At 33.7% G+C, this 27,502-nt stretch overlaps 1 protein-coding gene across 1 annotated transcript in view; it reads right to left on the bottom strand.

The window, feature by feature from the left end:
- The window catches only part of LOC111147384 (A-kinase anchoring protein 9), a 157,329-nt gene that overhangs the window by 36,003 nt on the left and 93,824 nt on the right, over positions 1-27,502 (bottom strand). Inside the window, exons 23-28 of the mRNA XM_022503388.1 lie at positions 12,392-12,554; positions 11,153-11,365; positions 8,536-8,768; positions 7,496-7,615; positions 4,295-4,471; positions 3,558-3,662 (exon numbers count right to left, since the gene is read on the bottom strand). Of these exons, the coding sequence (XP_022359096.1) occupies positions 3,558-3,662; positions 4,295-4,471; positions 7,496-7,615; positions 8,536-8,768; positions 11,153-11,365; positions 12,392-12,554 (1,011 nt within the window). The remainder of the gene's footprint in view (positions 1-3,557; positions 3,663-4,294; positions 4,472-7,495; positions 7,616-8,535; positions 8,769-11,152; positions 11,366-12,391; positions 12,555-27,502) is intronic.

Genomic DNA, 27,502 nt, shown 5'->3' with positions numbered 1-27,502 from the left:
GGCAGCTGCTTAACCAACTGAGCCACCCAGGCGTCCCTAGGTATCATTTTTTAAACTCTGTAACAACCTTATGAGATCTTTACTTGGATTATTCCCATTTTGGAAATGAGGAGGGAGTCACTGAGAACAAAGTACCTTGTCTTGAGGTCACAAGGCTAATATGTGGTGAGGAGTTTACCTTTGGAGCCTTACATTCTCTCTCTTTTTTTTTTAGATTTTATTTGAGAGAGTGTGAGCAAGCAAGTGGGATGGAAGGGCACAGGGAGAGGGAGAGGAAGAATCTCCAGCAGTCCGCTTAGTGAGGAACCCCACAACATGGGACTCCATCCTGTGACCCTGAGATCGTGACCTGAGCCTAAATCAAGAGCCAGATGCTTAATGACTGAGCCACCCAGGTGCTCCTAGAGCCTCACATTCTTAACTATCATTTATCCTGCTTATAATAACTAATGTCTGGAACTCATTTTCTGTGCACTGGTATTAAACTCGGTAGACACACCTTAAACACATTTAATAGTTGCTCATATATAATTATCAGGTTGGTTTGCTGAAAACTATGGTGATTTTATCTTCTTCAAAGTTATCTAATGCAGTAGTATTTATACCTATCCTTATCTTTCACAGATACTTTTGATGAAAGGTATTACTTTAATATACATGTAGACATTTAAGTTCAAAAATGATGCTCCACCTCAAATGCTATTTGATTTTTGGTGTACCTCTTAATCCCCTTTGCCTACTTCACCCTCCCCCCAAAACCAACCTCCCCTCTGGCAACCATCAGTTTGTTCTGTGTATTTAAGAGTCTGTTTTTTCATTTATTTGTTTTGTTTTACTTTCTTGACACAAGAGTTTATGGTCAAATTCTAAATTTGATCTAAAGTCTTGCTATTCAAAACGTGGTCCCTAGAGCAGCACAACTGGCATCACCTGGGAACATGTGAGATGCACAAACTCCAAAGCCCCATGCCAGACCTACTGAATCTGAATCTTCTTTTTAATAAGATCCCCAGGGGATTCATGTGCACACTAAAGTCTGAGAAACATTGGCCTAAAGTACTAACATTTCTGTTCTAAGAAGCTGAATTTGCGTCATCACAAGAGAGACCTCAATTCCCAAAGACAACAACTGTAGGATTCTTTCCTCCTGTTCAGCCAGACTCCAGTTTCAGTCCCAGGCTGTCCTATTACTGAGCCTATAACAACCAAAACCACAAGAATATTACTAGGGTTTTAAAACAGAACGGTGGCTGTTTGTTTTAATCCCGTTTACTTTAGCTACTAAATGTTACCTATACTGTTTGGATTATATTAATTTGCAACTATTTGTGTTTTCTTTTAAAACCTTTTTTTATTGCTTTCAAATGTGTATATGCCTTCTTAGTTAGACATTAGATATTTGAAATCTGCTAGTTTTACAACTGGATAGTGATAATCAACATGTACTACGGTCTTAATAAATGTTGAGTGATAGTCTTTAATACTTCTTACCAATAAGGCAAAATATTCCCCAATTCTTTAGCAGTACAGCATCACAGGACTCCAGAATCAGAGAAATCTAGGAGGAATGCTTGCTCAACCACCTACTGTGTGACTAGGAACAAGTTGTTTAACCTCTCTTAAGACTCAGTTTATTCATCTGTAAAATGGAGGTAACCCTAGAGCCTATCCTCAGGGAGACTGTAAAGATTAATGACATCAGGCTTTTAAAATACCACTTTATAGCACAGACCTCCACAAAGTTAACTACGATCACTTATTATTGCCATCTATGAGCTAGATTTCATTAGCTCTATAGAGTTAAGACCTACTGAAGGCATCTTTTTCTTAAAGAAATTCTTCCTTCTATTTTCCCCATATTATTTCCTTTTTCTTATCATCCTATCTTTAAAGTTTCTTCTCTTTCTATTCATTTTGCATTTCTAAACATACCATAAACTTAAAAAAAGTTGTACACAGATTAAGGCTATGAGAATAGTAGAAAAAAATAAAATGATACATACAGACATCTTCTGTTGATATTCCATCAGATATCTGAAAACATTTGCCTAACGCAGGAGAGAATGCTTAAGAAGTTATTTTCATTAAAAGATTTATCTTTTAATTCTATGTTCCTCCTCTCTTTCAGTCTTTAGTCACAGATGAGTGGGTTCTGACAGAGTACTTGTCACTGTTATTAAAAACTAGGTAGACTAGGATGAACTATCATTTTAACCCTTTACTCACTCAACACACCTGGCTCTATCCTATCTATAAAACACTGCGAGTTGGTTGACAGAAGCTGGCTGACTGGCCTCCTTGTAGTTCTGAACAGCTACGATTCTGAGTAAAAGGTAGACTGCTATCAAATACTGACCTCAAAATATGAAGTGTCAGTAATGTTATATTAAATTCAGAAGATAATTAAAATATAAAGTTAGTGAAGTTAATCAACTATCCATAATCAACTATCATTGTTTCAGGGTTCAGTTTTGAAAGTCTGTCTTTTTAGAGAGCAGACAATTTCTCTATTACTGTAAGGCACTTTAAATGTTCTTTTCAAAACACATAAAAGTGGTTGTAGATAAACAAGTGTTGCCTGCCTGTTGCAGAAAACCAAAAAAGCAAAATAATCAAGAACCTTTTAGATAAACATTAGTCAGTATAATATGATAGTGAGAAAATAAACCTTCTCATGGAGATGATCATTTCTATTCATCACTTAGAGGGCTTTTTTCTGAGCCGGATTTTAGTTGATGTCTAAATCATTCTTATATTTTACAAAGGACTTATTAACATTCACTTACTCTTTAAGTTCAATAGATATTTGTTAAAATATATTAAATATCCTGAGAAAATTATATGGAAAAAAATGTAATTTAAAACACCTTAAGTATTTTAAATGATATGCTATAGCTAGGTAATGCAAAGTACAATATGTTTTAGAAAAGCTAATAGTAGACCAAGATTTAAATAAGTTTAATTTAAATTGAAATTAGAAATTATTACTGTATTAAAAGTGATTTTCTTTTTGTTTGAGAAGGGAGGCAGTAGAAAAACACAAGAAAACTTTATATAGTTACTGTATTGTTAAACTTTAGTTTTAAGAACATGTTTAGTATATTGTAAAATAGCACAATAATAACCTCCCAGGGCAATGTAACTTAAAAAACAAAACAAAACAAAAAACCCAAAAAACAAAAAACCAAACCCTACAGCAAACTAGCAATACTTCAAAGCCCATGGTAAGTCAGAAAAAGTTTTGTCCTAACACAACTCTCTCTACACTCTCCTCTTCACTCAGTTCATATTTACCTTCTTTTTGTCTTTAAAACTTCTTCCTTTGTCAAGGCCTTTATATTTGTCCCCTCTACCTGTAACACTCTTCCTCATACAAACGTATTTGTTCAAATCTTTATTGTCTTCAAGGTCAACTTAAGCAATGAGCTAAGAAATCATCTAAACTTTGGTTTTAGAATATAACTCCATTCTATACAAATGATATTCCTGAATAACTTATTTAAAATTATTTAAAAATATTTCAAACCACATTTTGTCATTAAAGGTAAACCACTTACCTCTTTTTCCTTTCGGTCTATGGCATCTCGCTCAGCCTGCAACTGTACTTCTAGGGACAATTCTGCTTTAGCTTCTATAGCTCCACACAGTTTTTGGTCCTCTACCTTTAAATATATAAGAATTTTTACAAAACTTCAGACATTAAATCATGATTCATTTTAGTTAGAGAAGTAGCACTTTCATTTCTCTAATTAGCAGTTGATAATCTACATGAGTGAATAATCAAAGTTATAGATACGCAGGTTTGAATGCATTTTTATATAAACAGGAATGTTTGACATTTTTAAAATTCATTCCTCAGGTAAAACGGAGGCTATCCCCTGAACTGCTCCCTTCCTAATCCTGCTCTTCTTTCATTCTTGCTTTCTGCAGTATAATGGGAATAGACTTCATTCCTTAGTCTGGGATAAAGCATCAGCCTCAACTGGTGTCCACAGCTTTTTCACTTGGCTATTATTTTACAATTACAACCTTACTGACTGTTAAAAGGATCCTTAATTCTTCTGGTTTAGCTAATCTTCCTTTCTCAGGACTAAGGTATGCAAGTAACATCTGGAGATAGGAATAAACAGATACAGTTATGATGTCAATAAAGATATAAAGGTATATTTATATTTTGTAATAATATCAATAAAAAGTCAGCAGTAATTTTTATTTAAAGGAACTGATGTTCATGTAACTAAGAGTAAGTGGCATTAAAATACTTGATAAACTTAACCTAAAGAAAATGGCACACCTTTTGAAAAGTGTCTGCACTAATGAGTAAGGCTTGCTCCAGTTCCCTTACTCTGAATTCCAATTTCTCGATTTCTTCGTTCCGTTCTTGGATATCCCTCTGAAGCTGCTCTTTAGACAGCAAAAGCTCACTGCACTTGTCTGTTTTTTCTTTCAAATGATTTGTTAACTGTTCAACCTGGAAATATAATAAGCAAAAACTGTTAATTTAAAAAAATTTCAACAAGCTAATAATGCATTTCAAAAAGTATTTTCAGACATTATGCTAATTTTATTTTTGATAAGGATAGCAATGATCATCTCCAACTATGGTGACATTTTCTGAGTTGACAAAACAAAACAGTACTAACAAAACAGAAATAATACTGTTCTCATCAACCCTTTACAAAAAGTTCTTTCTCTTAAGACAAAGATTTTCTCCAGGTAGGAGGAGAAAAAATTTACATTTTTTAATAAAGTATAAATAAAGTATAAGCTCTAATGGTTCAACCACACTAAAACCTAATAAAAATGACAAGTTTACAGAGTACTGACTTACATTCTTATGTGAGATAAGATAACCTTAAAAAATCTTTCATGGATTCTATTTTTCTTTCCACAAATGGTTATAATTGATACATATAATAAAACAATAGTTCTAAACACCACAGGATGGGAGAGCTTTAATACAGTCACTTAGAAAGCTTTCTCAGCCTATACGTTCCAGCACTGCAGAACAGAGATGACAATTTGGAGTGATGAGAGGGACCTGTGCACCCTGAGAGTTTCCCTAAGTAATCCTGATATTCGTGGTCTATTCAAGAGAATGGCTCCGTGACGGTAGAATTCAGGAAGCATTAATAAAATAGCTTAAGAAATTCATTCTCATCAGGTGAGGAGAGAAAACTTACTAGAAAAATAAGTGTGATGGTAGGAAAAAAAGGAATTCTAGTTTAGTTCAATGAAATATTTTAAGGAAGTGATCTAAAATGATATTTATTGTGCAAAACATTAAAACAAATGCAAACTTACCTATAATTACATATTCAAGAATGACAATAACAAAGCCACTCAGGAGAAACTCTGATAGTCATGGGTGGACTAAGATTTGAAAGTACAGTCAAGGAAGGAAGACAACAAAGCAGCAAAACAGTACAATATACTGTTACAGTTAGCTTATTTTGATCTTGAGAAAATCAGAATCTGGGGAATCAGATTTGACAAGGTAAGGACAGAACAAATAGATCACACTGTTCCAGGAGAAAATCAAATATACACATCCTTGTTAGTTTCTTGAAGTTTCGTGAATGAGGCAGGTCACAGTTTTCAAATGTAAGAAACCAAATAATAGGAAATGATAGGAAGTTCTAGAGCTTTAATATTCCTTTGAGTTTCAACAAACACAGCTATTTTTCAAAAGCTGAAATTATGTTAGGAATAAGATCAGGAACTACAAACTCTGTGGGGATTGATAATTTTTCTCTTGTTATAGAAAAATATAGATAAAATAAAATATAGATAAGGCTATTCTATACCAGATTACTTCAATGAGAATGTAGGTAACATTTTACTATAATGAATTTATACACATTTTATGCACTTTGGAATTCTTTGAAGAGAAATGAAATCTAGTAAATTGTACAGAAATTAAATACTATAAGATTTTTTTTAAAGATTTTATTTATTTGACAGAGAGAGATCACAAGCAGGCAGAGCAGCAGGCAGATAGAGAAGGGGAAGCAGGCTCCCTGCTGAGCCGAAAGCCCGATGTAGGGCTTGATTCCAGGACCCTGAGATCATGACCTGAGCCGAAGGCAGAAGCTTAACCCATTGAGCCAGGTGCCCCAATACTGTAAGATTTTTGAAAAAAATTAACTGTTACTATTTCTGAAAACAATGTTATAACTTCACTATGTAGTAGGCCAATACTCCTATGAGGTGGGTTCTATTACAATTTCTATTTTAGAAGGGAGTAAACAATTTTAGAAAGTTTTAAAAAGTGACTTAGCCATTGTCATACACCTGGTAAATGGCAGAGCCATGATTCAAACTAGGATGGCCTAATTCGTAAGCACGATCTCTTTATAACCATAAAAAGCCAACGTTAGGAATTTATACAATAAGTCTTCTCTCATTCATGTAGCATTCATTCATTAAATTTGGAGTTCTATGTTTCTATATGAGGAAACAGACAATTGACATGAAAAAGTAGAGGCAGGGAGAGTGGTAGTGAGGCTACCAAAATTACCCAGCCAAACAGTATCAGTTAAGATTTAAGAAGATAAAAAGAACAGGAAGATCTAAGATGTAGTGCAACCCGACCGCCAATGGATTGGAAGCAGGGGTTGGGAAAAAGAGTGGAATCAAGGACGAATGCTGCATCTTAGCAATGAGGAAGGTGAAGATGGTATAACACTTACTGAAATGAAGAAGGAACATGTTTTATTCTTGTCCTTCTCTGCTGGGGGCTAGTCATTCAGAATCAAGAGCCCCCTTTTGAACATGTTAATTTTGAGACATCTAAATGGAGATATAGCGGGCAGCTGAATATTCAAGTCCAGAGTTCAAAAGAGTATCAGGGATAGAGATATAAATGCATAGTCCTCTACCTGTAACTACTTGGGAAGAGACTATTAATAAGAAAGAAGGGGGCCCAAAACTAAGTCTTGGGGTACTCAATCACTTATTTGGGTTGAAAACAAAGATTAGAGAGAGACCAATGAAGTAGGTATGTCACATAAGTCAACTGTTTATGGAAGGGGCAGTAATGAAAGCCTCTGAATGGCTGTGTATGAAGAAGACAGAGAAATGATTAGTGGACATAGCCATGAGGTTGGTAACCTTCACAGGAATCATTTCCATGAAAAAGAGGATATAAAACCCCACTGAGACAGAAGGGTTGGAACTTCATTGTAGAGGACTGAGAAAAGAACACAAGATGTGGAAGAGTGAATACGGACAATTCTTTTGATCAGGTTTGTTGGGAATGGGAGTAGAAAAATAAGCAGAGAAGTTTATTTAATTGGGTAATACTGGAAGATAAATTTCAATGCAAACAATTTTTAGAGTTTCAAGATTCTTTCACACGGAAGACATTTTTAATTTTCTGATTTTGAAGATTTATATATAATAGAAAGAATTTCAAGTTCTTCACAATACACATCTTATTTTACACATAATATACAAATTATTGTAAGGCAGACAACATCAGTAAAGTTCTTACCTCTCTAGTTTGATGTTCATTGATAGGCTGGAAACGAGGTATAACCTTAAGTTGCTGTTCTAGTTTCTGTATTTCCTGTTGGAATACATCTCTCTCATGTTCCCTATCAATGGCTTGCTCCTGAAGTTTAAATAATAATAACAGTAACATATGAAACAACATATATTGAAGCTATTATTTCTGCTACTTCCCTTTAGTTACACACATAGCTTTATTTGAAGACAAACAACTGATGACCACAGACTAGCCCAAACCAAAAGGTTTAAAAAGATACCATCTTTTCTATGGTATGTAGCCTATTTGGACTCTTTGATAAAACTTTATGTATTTAAATATTATTTGAAGCACATTTTAAAAAATTGAATGTAAATATAGACTAATATAAAAATATTGTTCCAAAAATGAGTTTATTTTTCTTGAACAAAAGAGTAATTCCATTGTTATTCAGTCATTTAAAAAAATAAAAAAGCAGAGCAGATTATTTAGTAAATAAAGTTCTTTTATCCTAACCTAGATTTCATATCTAAAGTTATAAAATGTGTCAGAATCTGATTCCCTGGTCTATAAAGAGACTATCAGGCCTTAAATGAAATCTCAAAGAAGAAAATCCATGTGAAATTAGAGACTTAATATCATTTTGGAAGACAAAAATGACAGCATAACAACTTCCAATCCCCTGTTTCCCAAAGCACACTGTTACTATGTATATCTTTTGTGGGTCAAACAGTATTGGCCAGTTAGTTTTACTCAGGATCCTCAACCTGTGTTTGCATGGGTTAAAGGAAAGACTAGGACAAGCTTCTTAACTCTGAATTTGGAAAAGGCTAACTGGTAGGGTTTATTCATAATCTGCTTGCACTCCTTTTAACTGTGATAGGTGAACTATTTGGAATAGTACTTTTCAGTTAATTGGTAGAAAACACATGCATATGAAAATGCTAGAGTTCAAGAGTCTCTTCATAATTTAAAAGTCATAACTTAGAGTTATAGCAAGTAAGCATTACACTGAGAAAATCAATATTCAAGTTGAGAATACTTACATCTAAAAATTTTCTCATTTTTTCTAATTGCTTTTCCAGTGCTTGGTTTTGCTGTCGTAAATCCATAAGCTCAGCATTTTTTTCTTGTTCCAGCTCTATAAACCTACTGACTTGTTCCTCAACATCTATTTCTAGAGCTTTCACTTGTTTTTGAAGGTCATCACGTACTTTTTCAGCTTGGCACTGTACTTCTAGTTTTTCCTTCATTAGTTTTTCTGTCTCCTGTAGTAATTCTGTTTATAAATATAAAAATATTCTAAGTTAAATCATAATTAATAATAATGAAATCACTGATAACTATGCTCAGATTTTACCTTATGAAACAAGAGGTCTGAGTTTTATTTCAAACTCATGGAAAAAAGGAAAATGTTCCTGTGAAAATATCATATTATCACATTCCTATATAAGTAAGCAAGCTAATACCAAAACTTATACTGTATTAACAAAAAGAATGATCCTATCACTAAAAACAATACTTGTGAAAATGCCATAGCAAATGACTGAAAAAGATAAGTAAATCCACTTGCACTATAAGGAAAAGAACAAAGTCTAATTAAATTTAAGCACAGAAATAACTCACCTCAGGCAAAAATCAAGCCAATAAAGTCACTTTTATATGCATACACAATACACATGAAGATCAAATACTGTACATTTTTAACCAAGGCAAGTAAGAGTTATAGAAAAAAAAAATACAACTACAATCAGAATTTCCTGTTAGTCTTTTTCCTTATTAGATCCATATTCCTGAGTTAGTCTTGCATGCTCATACATAAATGTATCAAGGAAAAAACTGACAAGAATGAGAGGCGGTATGGTGTATTGCTTAAGAGCAGAGACTGTGGATTCAAATCCTAGCTCTGCCACTTATCTCCTATGTGAAACGTAGTATGATGTCCTCCAATTTCCTTATACATAAACTGGGGGTAGTAATAGTACTGATCTCTAACAGTTATTATGGATCAAATGAGTTAATATACATAAAGAATAGTGCCTAGAGTATGGTAAGCACTATATAAGTGTTAGCTATTATTATTAATATTAATAATACAATTATTATGTATAAATAACAAAGTAAAACAATTCTCTAATGAAAAAATAAAGGAACATAACCCGAGAGTCTTTACACTACTCAGTCTGCCAACAATGTACTCAGGACTAGGAATCTATAGAAAATAGCTTTTCTTTTAAAACAATACTGATGTAGACGTTAATATAAAAGTAAGTGAACCAGAAAGTCTCTTTACTTTACTAAATCTCATTGATCCTATTGTTACCATCATCTTATATTTCCTGATTTAGAAAGAGCACTTTAAAGTTATAGGCTCCAAGAGTTTAATGTATTTGATTCTGTGAAAAATTGAAATGGTCTTAAGCTCTGTGGAAAAACAGATATAAGATGATGATCATTATGAATCTCAGTTGTTAATTTCAAATGTAAATATGTATTTTATTGCAAGTAAAGTTTTTTGTTAAAGAGAAAAGCTGTAAGTATGAAACACAGCAGTAAAATCAGAGGTATGTTAGTTGGAAAAGTAGAGGTATGTGATTGAAAATCCAAGGGTCACCCAATTTTTGGAGTTGTAAGTTTACCACCCAAAGACTGGCCATGCCACTGTATAAACACACCTGCTCCAGGTGCTGCATCGACTGCAGCATCTACTAGTCCTATAAGAATAGAAAGAAAACACACACATACAGAACAAAGATATAATTTACATGTCTATTTCCTAAAATAGGATAATACGTATACACAAAAGAATCAGAAGTAAAAGTTAAAACCACTAGTAACACTTGATGTCTCAGTATTTCTTAAATATTTTACATGTATGATCTATATACTTTGCATATTAAAAAATTCCAGCTCTAAACCTGTGTTAAATTTAAGCACCAGAAACAACTGCACGAAATTACAAAAATGTCTGCTGTACATATTTCTAAATTGGTAAAATTCAACTAGTGAAACCACACATTTATAATTCTAACTGCATGTGTACTATGAAAGTGAGAGGATATGATAAAACGGATTTTAAGTTCCACTGTCATAATGGCTGACATTCTTTTCTGCCAAACAAAGATATCACATCTGATTTCTCATTTAAGAAAAGATTAAAGGTTATTTATAAGTTGTACATTTTGAACTCCTACACAGGTTAAACCCGATGTCTGCTTGCTTCTAATAGTCACTGACCTTTTTCAATCTATTCTCCTGCAGGCCAAAATCCACCCCTACCTGCTTGCCCGAAGTGCTGATCAGTACTCTTAGTTATTTATTCCAAGTACACATTTTTCCTGCCTTTCTGCTATTAAAAGTACTTAATCTTACATGGTTTGAGAAATATCCTTTTTCATTATATGTAGCTTTCTTTAAAGGTAGAAATTCAAGGATAAAGGATTATCTTTTCCAGTTAAAATCAGCCAAAGGAAAAACAAAACAAAACAAAACAAAACACCCCTGACTCTACATGGTTGGCTTATAAACATTTACCGAAGAGGTAGATTTTCTTTTAATTTTTCAATCCTCATATAATATACAGGAATAAAGATAATGAAAGGGGAAAAGAGCCACCTTGAACTTTTAAGGAGTGTTTCATATACAAAGTCTAAAAATACATACGCTGTTCAACAGGGCCTGCTTCTGCTTTCATAGCTTCTTTCTGTCTTGACAGTAATTCTCTTTCTTCTTGGATCTGCTGTTGCTCTGCTTCCAATTCTTGTAATCTATTACCTGCACATAACAATTCCTGCTCAAGACGATCTATTGTATCAGTTTTTTCCTGAATTTGCCTTTCAAAAAGAGTTTTTTCATCTGCATAGCCATCAATGACACCTATAAAATAAAATTAACAGGGAATGGGATTATAACTTATTTTAAATCTTACCATTTGGTGTTATGTAAGTAACAGGTATACTGTTAGCAAAACTTCATTCCAACATACTAAATGTTCTGAATGAATCTGCTGCTGATAGCAGTAGCAATTACGATACGTTCAATGAAACCTTTTTGTTGTTAACCTTTGTGCCTAAATGAAGTTCCTTTGAACTTTTGTTTTATTTTGCTATGCTAATGCATTATATCATGTAGGTGTTAACTCATTTTATTACACAGATATAAAGAGACAGGTTCCTGGAAAGCAATATAAATCAGATGCTTGTGAATCAAACCTCGTTTTAAATATATTAGAGAAAGTTGATATTTTAAGTGATTCTAGCAGGCCAACACCCACAACAGTATGGCAGAATATAAACAGCATGAAGCTTTAGAGGCATAAAGCCTGGCATCACCATTTAATGGTGGCTTTGAACAATTTATTAACATTTCTTAGCTTTGGTCTTTTCATCCCTAAATTACTTCATTAAATTTGCTTTAGGATTGTGGGATTATGGTAACAAATGACCATTATAAATTTTTATATTTTCCAAAAATTTCAATGCTTTCTGTAATTCTATTAAATTCTTTCTTTCTTTCTTTCTTTCTTTTTTTAAAGATTTATTTATTTGACAGAGAGAGAGAGAACACACTAGGCAGAGGGAGAGGGAGAAGCAGAGTCCTCACTGAGCAGAAAGCCCATAAGGGGCTGCATCCCAGGACCTTGGGATCATGACCGGAGCTGAAGGCAGGCACTTAACCAACTGAGCCACACAGGCACCCCTCTATTAAATACTTTCTAATAATTAAAAGCATATATAGTTCTTAAAATTGCCTGGAGAAACTCCGAAGACAAACTACAACTACATTTCAGTGGTCACTCTTAAATTAGAGTAGACTGGTAATGTCCAGATCTGTTTTGCATCAAAAAACTCTTTTTAAACTTGAAAGTTTTCCTCCCTCGGTTGCCAATGGCAAGTTGCTTACCCTCAGCCTTACTGAGCTCCACAGCCAGCTGTTCTCTGGCCCTGGACTCCTCATGAAGGCGCTCTCGCAGTTCTTCTTGGCACTTAAGAGACTCAGTCACTTCTTGTTTCTGTCGAAATGACTCCCGCATCAACTCTGTCTGTGTAACTTTGGCATGTTCAAGCTAAACAAGGAGGGAAAGCATACATGAAGGAAGACAACTAAGTGTTGGGAAGGCCAATGTCATTCCCCACTAAAGGTTTAAAAAAAAAAAAAAAAGGATAAAAATAAAGACATACTGTTGAACTGCTGAACTATAGCCATGTAGTATTTCTAGTACATACTAACATTAGTAGGAGGAAAAAGTCAGTACACAAGTAGATTAACTACATACAACTTTACAAAAGAGATGTATTTTAATTTGGTGTAAAAAATGTTTCTTTTGGAAATAAACCACTTCATATCAGTAGATCTGTATTTCATCACATAAAGAGAAACATAAAGTGAATGGCACAGGCTCTTTTTGTATTTTCTGAAGAAATTTCTCTAATCGTACTGTATGAGAAACTTAGAATCTTTTATACTGAACATTTGTTGATTGTGGACTCTTGCTATATACTATGGGGAACTAATATATGCTTAATATAATGGGATCAATTAACAAAATCATAGTGGCACAACAAAATGAAATTATTATAATCCATGTTTTAACTAAAAAGCTTTATATTTCTGTCCATCTATGAAACATCTACAGGGCTCTATATGAATATTCAATTTATTTTCAAAACATTAGAATACAGAGGCATTATCCCTAATTACTCATAAATACAGCCTCCTTAATACCTGCTGTTATTGGCATGGCTAAGTTCTTATACAATTTTAAAAGATGACAGTCAAGTACAGGCCAAAGCTCTCAAGAAAGAGTGATCACTGTTACCAGCTCCATGAAAGTATAGAAAAGCACTGTTTCTGCCTTAGCTTTCTGAACTTCTGACTGCCAGCACTGGCTTATCTGTTTTTATTTTTATTTTAAAAGAGAGAACACACAAGCAAGCATGAGGGGAAGGGGCAGGGGGAAAGGGAGAGAGAGAGAATCTTAAGCAGGCTCTATACCCAGCGCAAAGGCCCATGAGGGGTCTCCGAGATCATGATCTGAGCTGAAATCGAGAGTCAGATGCTTAACCGACTGAGCCACACAGGTGCCCCTATCTGTTATTATTCAAACAACTACATGAGAAAAAAACTGACCTCAAATGTTTCTAGTATGTAGTCTTATAACATTAACACTATTTAAAAATTTTTTTAAAAAGAGGTTACCATGTATATTAAAAATAGGCTCACCAGGTAAAAATTTGTAAAATTACATACAAAGTACTTAGTATATTAGAAAGATATTATCATGTTTTACGTTTGAAACATGAACCACTACACCAAAATGTAGTGGTTTCTAATTTATAGTCAAATATATTATAAAATTATGATATTTAAGTGTATTTTAAAGACTTCTGCTCTTCATATCTGAGTAGTATTTACTATAGCAAACAGATTTTAGAACTACTAACTAAAGATTTTTATGGTCACTCTATGTCAATTTCCAAAATATCTAGTATGTGATTATTCTTGTTTTATTTAATAGGATGTATTAAATACCATTTACAACTATTATTTGGGGATAAGATGAATACACATTTATGACTTGTAATGGATAATGAGCATACATTTTAAATTACAAAATATTTCCTAAAATATCTGTACATTGTTACCTCAACAAAAATAAAACTTTATATTTTCACTTTGACTGACAAAACAGTATTTTCCTTTAAATGTGGATAACTAATATATATTGATTTTTAACTATAAAAAAACCCATAACCATAAAGACCTAATTTATATATAACTACTCTCCTGAATTTATAGTCACAGCCTATATTTTTAAAGCATATCGATTGCTTCTACATATGTAACTTTTTTCTGTACATTATAAATTGGTTGCCTTGTAAATACATGAAATCTCAAAAAGAGTTCGAAGTTCTCACTAAATGGACAGGAGTGTTTGTTTTTTCTCCTTTTTCAAATTTACTGTACAAACACAACACGGCCATTTAGCATTTACAACAAAATGCTTGATTTAGTTAAAAAATTAAGTTTTTGCTTCTAATGTTCTACTTCTTGGTAAGATCTAAAGCAACCTTAAAGTGCATTTAAACATTTACCATAAAACCACAAGAAATAACTTCAGTTTTACAAAACAAAACTAAAAAGTTAGAAGAATCAAATACAGTAAAGCTAGTGAAACAAATTTCATTTAATATAGCAAATGGCACTCCTACTTTGCTGGAATAAGAGAGTCCCTTCAAATGTCCATCTAAATATATATTAAAATGTCATATTCAGCCTTTCTGAATAAATTAAACTCATTACATTAAAATAAGTATAAAGCATCAATAAATATTCTGTCACTTTAATATAAAAGTTTCAGGAGAGGTAACAAAACTTCTGAAAATCATCTGGCCTATTAAATATTAGCTAGTGTATTACAATAAAAGCCATGGAAGTCATAAAAAGTGCTGAAAATAACTTGTAGTTATATTGAATAACTTGTAGTGAATCACTCACAACATACTTACATGTTAAATAAGCCTGAAATACTACCTATGCTAAATATTCTTTTTTTTCATGCTAAATACTCTTAATAATGTTTGTAAAATACATTTCACATAAAGAAAACAGTATCTCCTCACTGGATTAGTAAGCATATTAAAGCTTAAGTTCCTTATAAGTTAACAAGAAAATTAAAATCAGAATCCATATTTTCTTTTTCCCTGTCTGGAACTACAGCCAGTATACCATATGATTGTAAACATTTCCTAACTGGCTCAATGGACTTAGCTGTTTTAAGTATCACAATGCTCATTCCCTCAAATATAATCTTTCCATTTTTACTCAGGATTGGCATCATCAACATATAAAAGCAAGATTCTTAAGGACAAGCAGGATCTTTTTAAACAGCTTGCCTGCCATGGAAAACTGTAATACTATCTCACTCTGCTTTCTGGAATCAAAAACATAGCCAAGTTGGGGCTCTCAGACCAAATTTAGCTCTTCAATATATCAGGATAAATGAGTATTAACACATGAAACAGTAACAAAACTAGATTCTACCCCATTTACCTAAGGACATTTAAAGTTCATTTCTCATTATACAGGTCTTTTTTTAACTAAATGCATAAAAAACTGAAAGTATAAACTAAAAGTATAAGAAATCAAATTTTTTATACTTACTGAATAAGGAGGGGTAGGCAGTGAAATTTTAGAAATAAGCTTTAATATGTGCCCATTTCTTTTATGAATAAAGTGAAAAATAGAAGTATTAATAATGACAGAGTTATTTTCATCCAAATGTTCAGAAAGAGGAAAAGGATGTGGTAAAGGCACACGAGATTCAACCTCATAAATGTCTTCATCTTGTTCTTCCAACCATGAGCCATGGAGTTTGACAGTTGCCAAATAAGTACGGTAAGAATCCATGCTAGTAGATGCAGCTGCCAAATTTCTTCACTTGCTTTAACAGTTTTCCACTACATTAAAAAGTTCTTTTTAGTTTACCAAGATACACCATAGAATTATGAAAATTTCTTTTTAGTACTATCAAATAAGCATTAATTCATATAAATGAACAAAAGAAAAAATGCACAAATCTATAAAAAACCTATATTTCCACCAGTATTCATCAAAAAAAAAAAAAGGAACAAAACAAAGACAACAAAAAAGCAGAAAAACACCTTTTTACCTAGAATAATTAAATCTTTAAAGAATGGAAGAATGAAAATATAAATATCTAATTAGCCAAGCCATAAAACTGTTTTCGGTATCAAATATATCTGTCGAAATAAATAAGCTTTCCAAAAAGAATCTGGCAGGGAAAGTCAATTTTGAAATCTCCATAGCAGCAGTCTTGAGAAATGTAGTTGCAACATTATTTCCCTTGTTCTTGCTGCTTCACTCAATTCAAAAGTAAAAGCTCTTCTGAACTGAGCTATTCAAACAGCCTCGCAGGCTGAGCCAAAGGATTCTAGTCAGTGTTCCCTGAGGGAAAGGTCAGAACAGAGGGTGTGGTTTCTTGTCTTTACCTATAGGTACTGACAGGTGGAATGCGAATTAATACGCCCACAAAAAAGCTTGCCTAACAGGATCCAAGTTCCACGTCAGAGCTTTGAAAAGGGTAGACAAGTTTATAATGTTTCTAAGATAAGCTAGTATTTTTCCATCCTATTAAATAATTGTTTTAATGTGAAAACATGAAATCAACTAAGTTTGAGTCCACATTACCAAATAGTTCTTAAAGTATATCTAATCATAATTATTTCTGGAAGACTTAGTATTTCCTTTTGATATTTCCTTAAATAATACTCATCTTTTGAGCAGTCATCAGAACTAAATACAGATAGTTCAGTTATAACCTTTTTCCACATTGATTTGTTTTCAGAGTGAATGTTAAGGAGAAAAAAACCCCCACTCTTTTAAAAAGCTGCATTATATAGAATATGTTTGTAACTTATACCATTTAAGGTATCCTAGGAACTCTGACTAAAACTAAAAAGTGCAAGTTGCCTATAATTGTCTTCTGGTAGCTCCAGAAATGTTGGCAACAATGAATAAACTAGACACTCAGAATTTTAAAAGATGAACAACTTACTTTTTAACATCAAAAGATCTTTAATAGTGAGAGCTGTTTCAAATAAATGAAAGAGCTTTCACTGTGGTGCCTTTTTTCTGTCCAGTAACTAAATATCCTAAACCCATAAAACTAAAACCTTTTATCTACTATGGAAAAACCCATACTAAAGCCAGCGGGTGATTATCAACAAAAATCCATTTTATAGCCACTTCCACTACACAAAATCATTTAAAGGAGTCAACACTCAAAGCCTTCATAGCAGGCTAATAATTAGGGAAGAGAAAATGAGATTTTCTACAGAAATCCCAGAATCTACAGGTAGATGCCTCGGGTAGGGGTTGAGCGGGGGACAGCTGCCTATTACAATTCTCCATCAGGCAATGACAAATTTCTGTTTATTATGCTTATGTGAGCCCACCAGTTAAGTCTGTGAATAAGTCTGAATATCTGTACAAAATGGAGGCCTAACCCTACACTGGTTCAGCTAAATATGATTTTTCTGGATCTTTACCAGATACAAAATCATCTATATCCTAGCCAATCAGCTTTATGAAATGAGAGGATCCACGCTAACCATATCATGTAGTTCTCAAAATACTCTTTCCTGGCTCCTTCTGGAAATTACAGTTTATTTGGATAATCCAGTATCCAACTTCTCTTATTCGAAGCAAAAAAAGATTCAGAGAATAAGAAGCATCTCTTTATAAATAGAAACATTCAGGTCAAGGTAAGAATTAACTATAAAGAAAAGAAAAAACCCAGGGAGGAGAAAAAGACTCAAAAAAGTAGTAGATTAAGATGATTTAGAATGAGGCAAACAGCTCTCTTAACAAAAGCATATTAACTGATGGTATATTATATTAATTCATGTTCAAAAAGGTGGCCCTTAATTAAAATAATCCAAATTATATTTTTTCCCATTTTTGAAAGCATGTAAAACTCATTTCCATCCATGTAAAGCCAAAACCTCTAAGAGTAGGGTATATTCCCTTATAACTAGGAACATATAAGGTCAAGGTTAAAGAGACTAACCACAAAAAAACAAAACAAAAACAAAAAAAACAACAAAACCCAGTTAAAATTAGGGAGGGCAAAAAGGACTCAGAATAGCAATAAAGGTGATTTAAGATAGGGGCAAATAGCTCCCTTAGTAAGAATATATTAATTGATGGTATATTAATTGACGTTCAGACAGATTACTCTGCATTAGAATAATTCAAATTGTATTCTATTATTTTTAAATTTTAGAAAGCACATAAAACTTTTTATAATCAAAAGCAATTAAAGCAGGGCACCTGGGTGGCTCAGTGGGTTAAAGCCTCTGCTTTCGGCTCAGGTCGTGATCCCAGGGTTCTGGGATCGAGCCCCACATCGGGCTCTCTGCTCCTCAGAGAGCCTGCTTTCTCCTCTCTCTCCCCGCCTGCCTCTCTTGCCTACTTGTAATCTCTGTCAAATAAATAAACAAAAATCTTAAAAAAAAAAAAAAAAAAAGGGCAGTTAAAGCAAAATGACTTCAATTTTTAAGAAGATACCCTTTTAATTATTCAGACTAAGTCATTATTCCCACATTCCAGATAATCAGGATTTTAGTGCACATATGTAGACTATTAATTTGGGGTATAGAGCTATGTTTCCCAAACTAAATAGTTTTACTTTAATCATACAGTGTCAAGATACTTAACCTTTTCCCCCCATAAACATTTCTCTCAAACTGTAAAACACTTCTGTCCCTCTCTTTTGGATATTGATATGTTCACTTGTTTCTGAAAATTACTTAAATAGAGGGGCTGAATACTGGATGCAGTACTCTGACAGAGCCCTGACAGAACCCTGACCTAATAATATATATATTATTATATATAATAAGCACAATGGGGGAAATCCTAATGGAAAAATAACTTTCTTTCAACACTTGGATTACAGTTACGCTTAAAACTTAACAATGACAAAATCTTAACTTAAATTACTGTTTGATCCTCAGGAAAAGTCTTCCTTTATGAGAAAATATGGAAACACACAGCTTAGGTTTCATTATTCTCAAAAATGACAATAAACTCATTAAGAGTTGTCTATAACAATCATCATTCTGTGGGAATAAGTTCCTCATTAATTTCTTCCAAGGCCTAAAGGTATCTCTTGATAGTACCTGTGAATTCTGGAAAACTTTAGTTACTGAAAGACTACTCTCATGGAACAGACTGAATTCTTTTTCAAATTCAGGAATCAAGAATCTGAAACCATACTCTCAAAGATAGCTTTTCTGCAGAATCACAAAGAGACTACTGAATACAGATTATGTTAAAGAGATTACCTTTCTAAGGGCTTGCAGGGAATCTCTAAGCACTTTTCCTCATATCATAAGGAAAGTTCTCCCAACCAAGAGGAAACTGCAATAGGCTGAATATAAGCCTGATTTTTATGGTAGCCTGTCTGGGCAAATGATAAATAAAATTCATCATAATAAGTGTATTATTACATGGTTTTGAACATACTTAGGGTCAAATCAAATACATTAAGTAAAATACTTCTTTAATAGATATAATCATATCAGCCTATAAGATAGATAACCTGGTACATGGTAAAGAAAATGCTCACTAGTTCTTTTATTGAAGCAGAGTGTATCTGTAGAACTTAAAAGCAAACTAAACCTTAAAACTAAGTACAAGTCCTAATCATACATCCTCTACTAAAATCACAAAACATATAAATCTACATTAAAATAGAAAAACCTTGAATATTTCACAATATTTACTTAGACTATGAAGACCTCAATGAAACTCCTCCTCCATCCCAAACATAAGCCCACAATAACCCACAATAATCTCTTTCTCCAATCTTAAACAAGGGAAGGTCTTTCTGATCCAAATGCCACACCTTCTACCTGTGTTCTGGATTCCATCCTAACCCACTCCAGGGGCCTGGCCTCCAGAAAGCCCATCCATTTTGACCTGCAATCTTCAGCTTCCCCACTGTTATTCCAGTACACTATTCCAACCTTAAAAAAAAAAACAAACCACCTTCCTGTTCTCAAGCTAGCATTCTGTTTTCTTCACAGCTAGTAGGCATACAACTGCTGTCTCTATTTCTCCAACTCTCTGAATTTTGAATTTTCCTTTACCAATTCTATGACACTATTCTCATCAAGGTCACGGATGGCATTCACATTGAAATATCCAATGGACACTAATCCTCAGCAGCTACGATTTTCCATAGTAACTGACAATTTTTGGAAAATCACTCCTTATCTGGCTTTCCTGGCACTATTCTCTTGATTTTCCTCTTCTCATTCTCATTATCCTCTGTAGACGTACCTACCTTTATTCTCTTTGAAATGTCAGCATTCTACCAACACAAAAAATAGCTCTGTATACACTCTAAAGATGATGGCTTCAAATGTCTTAAAGGAATAATAACTTCCAATATAGTTCTACCAAAACTCTACATTCTAGTGAATATTTTTACTTGAGGTTACCTCTATGTATTTCAAACTCAGACTGTCTATAACTTAACTCATCACTCACTTCTTATGCATCCCCTATCTCAATAAACAAAATACACCAACAACTCACTCAACCAAGGATTTATGCTTGGTTTCCTTCCCTCTTCCTAATCCCCTGTATCTATTGAGTCATACCAATTTCTATCAAATTCAGCTTCCTCAAAGTTTTAAAATCACTTCCCTCGTGATGTCTATCACTTCTTATCAGGAATATTCTAAATGTCTCTTGTTTCCCTAAATTCAGTATCTCTCTTCACAATCTTCCTGCCCATCCACTTATCACAGTGCTGCCAAAGGAATCTAAAGCACAAATTTGGTATTATTTTCTCATCAAAATTATTTCAATGACTCTCCACACTTTATAGCACAAAGTTAAAACTCCTTAACTTAGCTTACATGGGACTTTGACATGTGACCACTGGTTATTCCTCTACTCTCACTGTCTATTAGCTTCCTACCTTCCATCTTGGATGTGTATAACATGAAACTATCCCCTGTCCTCATACACATCATGCTGGTTTACACTAATATGCTATGCCTTTTGCCACAAATTTTCTCCTTGACCTACCTATCTAATCTCTACTTGTCTTTTAAGTCTTTACTTCCTTTCCTCTCATTTTTCTCTTGAATTACAATTTCATCCCCATTACTTCATCAAACTGCTCTTATAAGGTTACCAGGGACACCCCAGATTTCAAAATCTATTCCTTAGCCTATGGATAACACGAGCAATCAGCAGTAATTGATAAAGTGATTCACTCATTTGCAAAGGGCAGAAAAAGTAGCAAAGAGCAGACTCTGAAGCCACACTGCCTGGGTATGAATTCTAATTCCACTACATAACTTGTGTATCTGGGCAAGTAACTTCTCTAACTGGTTTTGGTGCTTCTGCCCTAGACTCCTCTATCCCCTTAGTTTATTTTTGACAGGGTGGTCAAAAATGATCCTTTTGAAAAATATAACTTAGATCAGTTACTCAAAAATTTCTAATGATCCTAAGCTGGAAACAATCTGTACGTCCTCTAAATAGATAAACTGTGGTATATCCATACAATAAAATAATCCTCAGCTATAAAAAGGAACCACCTTTTAATGTATGCAACAAGACTGACGAATCTTACATGAACTTTAGGACAATGAAGCCAGATCCCAAAGAATATATAATGTGTCATTTCACAACAGTCTGGTAAAAGCTGAATTATAAGGATGGAGGATGGAAAGCAACCAGTGGCTGCCTATGGCAGAAGGCAGAAGAAGGGCTGACTACAAAAGACAGCAGCAGGGTATCTTGGGGGATGGAACAATTTTATGTCATGTTTGTGGTGGTAGATACACAATCTATGCATCTGTCACAACCAAAAGATCTACCCATACAAAGAGTGAAACTTACCATTTGTGAATTTTTAGAAAATGGGCAAACTCAAAATGGAATAAAAACTGTAACAAATGATTGTAACTGTATTAAAAGTGAATAACAAAATCACATTGAAGAAGTGAGAGAGAAGAGTTAACCTAACATACTCTGAAAAACGGTACTATTGACTGTATAAGGCTAAAGACAAAAAGTACTGCACGTTAATACTGTACTCTAATAAATCTGTTCTTCACAGGGATATAGGCTTACAACTGTGAAGTTATTTTATGGGTATATATGGCTAAACAAATAAGTAAAAATATGCAGATAATGAGAGCCTGATTTCTCACTGATGGAGAACAAAGTTACAAAGGAAAGGGGTGAAGGGTAGAATGAATGCTATGGTACTGGATCAGAATTAGATGGAACATATGAACTGGTATTTTTACTATATATACTCAGAGATACACAAATAAATACTATATGTATTTATATATACCCCATACAGTTTCAAACTGTCTACTAAGAGGACCTACAAGTCATTACACTTTAGTAACAATGATCTTGGTTTCCAAATATAATTATCTAGTAAGAAGACCCCAATTTCCTCGGAAGAGTGGTAGATTCTAGGACCGGGACAGGAATAACATAAGATGGGTCTGGAGCCTCTGAGAGTGCAAATGCTCAAAAAAGTAAGACTTCCAAAAAGGCACAAAAACCTGAAAAAGTTCTCAACACCAAAGCTGAACAAAACCAATTACTGTAGTATTGGATTATAACATGTTGAAAAAAAATAAATAGCTACAAGTCTGTATGGATCCTGGTTATAAAAGTGAGTGAAGAAATAGCACTTTCAGAATAATTATAATAGATGGAAGAATGAGGAAAATAGAAAATCATCGTCACAATACCATGGTAATAATCGTATGGGCAAGATCTACCAATGAATGATAAAACTAGTGGGTGAAAGTTTAAGGAGAAACAAGATATTTGCATAATCTCAAAGTACCTCCTTCAAGATATTTATTAATTATAATGGGAAAAATAGTAATATTACAGTGGAGAAATGCAGCAGATACCACAAGCACTCAAGATTAACATTACCAGTAATAAGATACATGGACATCACGTGCCCTCTGATATGATACACTGAGAAGGGCACATCACTTTTGTGGTATTCTTATCAAAAATGCATAAGCTTTGTGTAATCATGAAAAAATACCAGGCAAACCTGAATGGTGGGACATTCTATAAAATAAGTAGCCAGTCCTTTTCAAGTGTCAGGGTCATACAAGACAAAGACAGACTCAGGTACTAACTGAAGAAGAGATAAGAGCTAACAAAGACATGACAACCAAATGCAATGTGGGACCATGGAAGACGAAAAGGACCTTAGTGGGGAAAAAAATGGTAAAATCGAAACAATCTATACTTCAGTTTATAGAACTGTACCAGTTTTATTTTCTAAGTTCTGATAATTATAATACAATTATGTGAGATGTTAATATGAGGTGAAGTCGAGTGAAACTCATACTATTTTGTAACTTTTCTCTAAGTCTAAAATTATTTCAAGATAAAAAGTTAGAAAGTTGTAAACAACAGCTCTATACCTCATTAGGAATTAAATCCCAAGTTCCATGTGATCTGGTTTTCAGATACCATTTCACTTCATCTCTCACTTTCCTCACTCTCCTTGCTGTAGTCACACTGGCCTCTTTGTCAGCCACACAAAGAAAAAGCACAAGACCACCTCAGGGCCTTCATACTTCTTTGTCCTTTGCCTAAAACATTCTTCCCCTACTTACTTATATGGCTGTCTCTCCTAATCTTCCTCAAGAAATATGCTTAAATATTATATCATCAGATAGGTCTCCCTCAATTTTCCTATACAACATGTCCTCTTCCCCCATGATGATCTCCCCCTATTTTATTTTTCTTCCCCGCAGATATCACCACCTGACATACTGTATGTTTATGTACTGTTGGTCTCTACCACTGAACTGTAAAGCTTTATAAGAGCAAGGATTTCATCTATTTTGTTCAATGCTGTACTTCTGGTATATAAAATATTAACTATTATATAATAGGGCTCAATAAATATGATGAATGAATGATTCATCCCAAGCATCAAGTATTCCAATAAACTTTACTTGGGCCCATGTGACTCCAAAGTATGAGATACTACTCTCCTTCCTAGTCTCAGGGTATGCTGTAGAGAGCTACTTGGCAAAACTTATCTGTCACCGCAAGGACAAATAGACTACAGCAGTGTCTTTCAGTTCTATTTTAGAATTTTTTGGTAACAAGTGAAAAAAAATTAAAAGCAAACTATCCCATTATGAAGAATCAAATAATGACACATTAAAATGAAAATGGAATACAAGTTATTTCACAAAGTGATTACACATTACTTTGTAACAATCTAATGAACTGTTAAAAATATTTATCATGTTCAAGATAACTTTAATTATTAATGAGAATATTCTGAAGCAGTCAATGGCTTTAAACATCTGTCCATGGAAGAGCAGTAGGTGAAATAAATTTGGGTTAAAAGAAGATTTTTACAAAGTTCCTATTCTCATTACTTTAAAAATACAATTCACCTAAGAAAGATCTGATTTTATTTTATTTTTATTTTTTTTTAAAGATTTTTTTATTTATTCATTTGACAGAGATCACAAGTAGGCAGAGAGACAGGCAGAGAGAGAGGAGGAAGCAGGCTCCCCGCTGAGCAGAGAGCCCGATGCGGGGCTCGATCCCAGGACCCTGGGATCATGACCTGAGCCGAAGGCAGAGGCTTTAACCCACTGAGCCACCCAGGCACCCCTAGAAAGATCTGATTTTAAACCAAATGGCAACAACCACTTTAATCTTTTCTCTAACATATTAGTAGAACACTTCAAAGTTCAGCTAGAATAATGTGAACATGTAGTAATAATTTCTCGATCAATGGTTCTCAAACTTCAGTGTATATCAGAATCACCTAAAGGACCTGCAAAAACACAGGTTGCTGGGCTCCATCATTCAGTAGGTCTGGGGTGGGAAGTGAGGATTTAAATTTACAAGTCCTCAATGATGCTGATGTTGCTGGTTTAGACACTGCAGTTTGAAAACTGCTCAGTGCTCTAGGCAAAGTTTTTGTGACCTGTTCATTAATACTTAAAACAATACAGTAAAAGCTAAAAACAATATTGCTGTACTAGTATTTAACAAATTGAGAATAATTTCAAAAATGCCATGGTCAAGCTCCTGTTGTATCTCACAACCTGGTCACACAAGTAGACGTGATGAGGTGTGATCTTGGCCTGGAAAAATTAGTGTTTCAGATGGATTCCACATGCTTGTCTGTTGGCAGCATTAATGGATTATGGGGGAAGTTTCTCCATAGTAGTCTATAGGAACAAGTCTAACCATGGATCATTTCTTATTTATTTACCATTTTCCATGGTGCTTGTCAAAAGAAAAATATTATACAGCTGACCCTTTTACAATGCAGGGGTTGGGGCGCTGACCCCATGCACAGTCAAAAATCCACAGAACTTTTGACTCTCTGAAAACTCAACAACTAATAGCCTATTGTTGACCAGAAGTCTGATGACCTAAACAATCGATTAACACTTATTTTGTACATTATATTACATATTATATACTGTATTCTTACAATAAAGTAAGCTAGGAAAAAGAAAATGGCATTAAGAAAATCATAAAGAGAGAATGCATTTACAGTACTGTACTGTATATATTGAAAAACATCTGCATATAAATGGAGCTGCACACTTTAGCTTTACGTTCAAAGGTCAACTATACCGCATTAACTAGACTGTCCATAATTTACAGTGGTATCAAGTAGCAGTAAGAGTATTAACAGTGTTCCAGATCCAGCTCAAATGTATTGAACAGTGCTAAGAATGGAAAAGTATTACTAGTTTTTTCACAGTATGAAAGAGTGTAAGTCACAGAAACTAAATACTAATGTAGCTGATATAAACAAAAGAAAAAAAAAAAAGGCAGGATTATGTTGAGACTCCATACAGAATTATTTAAACTCCTTTCACAGAATAAAAGGGATAATTATGATGCATATACATTCAAACTTTAAAAGAGCTGAAAAGCAACAGCTGAAAATGTCTGAATTGGCTCAGCTAACTCAGTAGAGTAGCATACTGTTAAAGTGGCATATATGCAAGCATTCTAAAAGAAAGTCAATCCAGGGTTTATGTTAATTAGAAAAGTAAAGACTTAGGGGCACCTGGGTGGCTCAGTGGGTTAAGGATCTGCCTAATCTCAGGGTCCTGGGATTGAGCCCCATGTCAGGCTCTCTGATCAGCGGAGAGCCTGCTTCCCCCTCTCTCTCTGCCTGCCTCTCTGCCTGCTTGTGATCTCTCTTTGTCAAATAAATAAAATCTTAAAAAAAAAAAAAAGTAAGGACTTTAAAAAAACAGCAAATCTTAGTCAAAAATATATGTTTTCTTATAATAGCTATGGAATTTCATATTATGACATAGCATTCATAGTTTCAATGTTTGAGCTTTAGTAGTCTACCTGAGGCTGAAGAAAAATATGGTAAACATTAAAATTCTTTGATCCAAGAGTATTAATGTCTTAAATTAATAAAACAAATGAAGCTGGTTTTTATTGCTGCCTTCTTCCTATCAGCACTTAGGATGTTGGCAATGAAAAGTAACTCACTGTGGTTTTAGCAAGAGATGAAACCACTATTGTTATTTGTGTAGTTATCCTTTCTACTGTGTATTAGTAAATACACAAAGATGCAAGTTTTAAAAAATACCTACTTCTTTTAGTTCTTTGTGATGCTCAAGGAAATCTTTAAGTAACTGAAACAAAAGGCTTTCAATCATTTTGTACCTGCTGTAAAAGCAAGCTCTGAAAAAACAAGAATTGCCCAAAGACAGCAATTTATCTATGAAAACATTTCTGATACCTATTTAACTGAATATGAATACCTTAGAATTTAGCCAGTCAATCAAGGTACAATTCAGAAAATCAACAGTAGATGTATTATGATACATTCTGCTGGCCAAATAGTGAATTCTCATCGCGAAGTATGGTAATGTGCTCTTAAAAAGATAACAGTCCACATTCCAGCACAGAAAAAATTTAAACTGTCTCCCTACAAGGAAGAATAGGCCTTCCCTACAAGGAAAAATGAGAAAACTCTCTTTGTCTGAAGACTATCCAGAAGACAAACTTTTGCTGGTAATATATGCTGTTTTGATAATGCCTTCTTTGTTAAATACCAAAAGCAAGTTGCCAAGAGAAAAATAAAAAATGGATTGATAATGTAAGACTGATGAATCACTGAACTCTACATCTGAAACTAATAATATACTATATGTTAATAAACTGAATTTAAATTAAAAAATAAAATAAAAAATTTTTAAAAATAAATCTTTTAAAAAAAGATATTGAAACATTAGCCTAAGAGTAGGTGGTTAACAAGCGATTTTAAGGGTCACTAACTAAGGACTCAATCACTAACTTAACCTGAAAATAAATAAATTTGGCATTAAAACATGAAATATATAATGATATTTGTCAAATATGGTAAATCCAATAATCACCGCTATTGGAGAAACATTC

The sequence above is a fragment of the Enhydra lutris genome, unplaced genomic scaffold (genome assembly GCF_002288905.1).
Source record: "Enhydra lutris kenyoni isolate GAN:26980312 unplaced genomic scaffold, ASM228890v2 scaffoldscaffold16, whole genome shotgun sequence".
NCBI classification, from domain to species: Eukaryota; Metazoa; Chordata; class Mammalia; order Carnivora; family Mustelidae; genus Enhydra; species Enhydra lutris.
The sequence above is the reverse complement of the archived record's forward strand: the minus strand, read 5'-3'. Positions and strand labels throughout refer to the sequence as shown.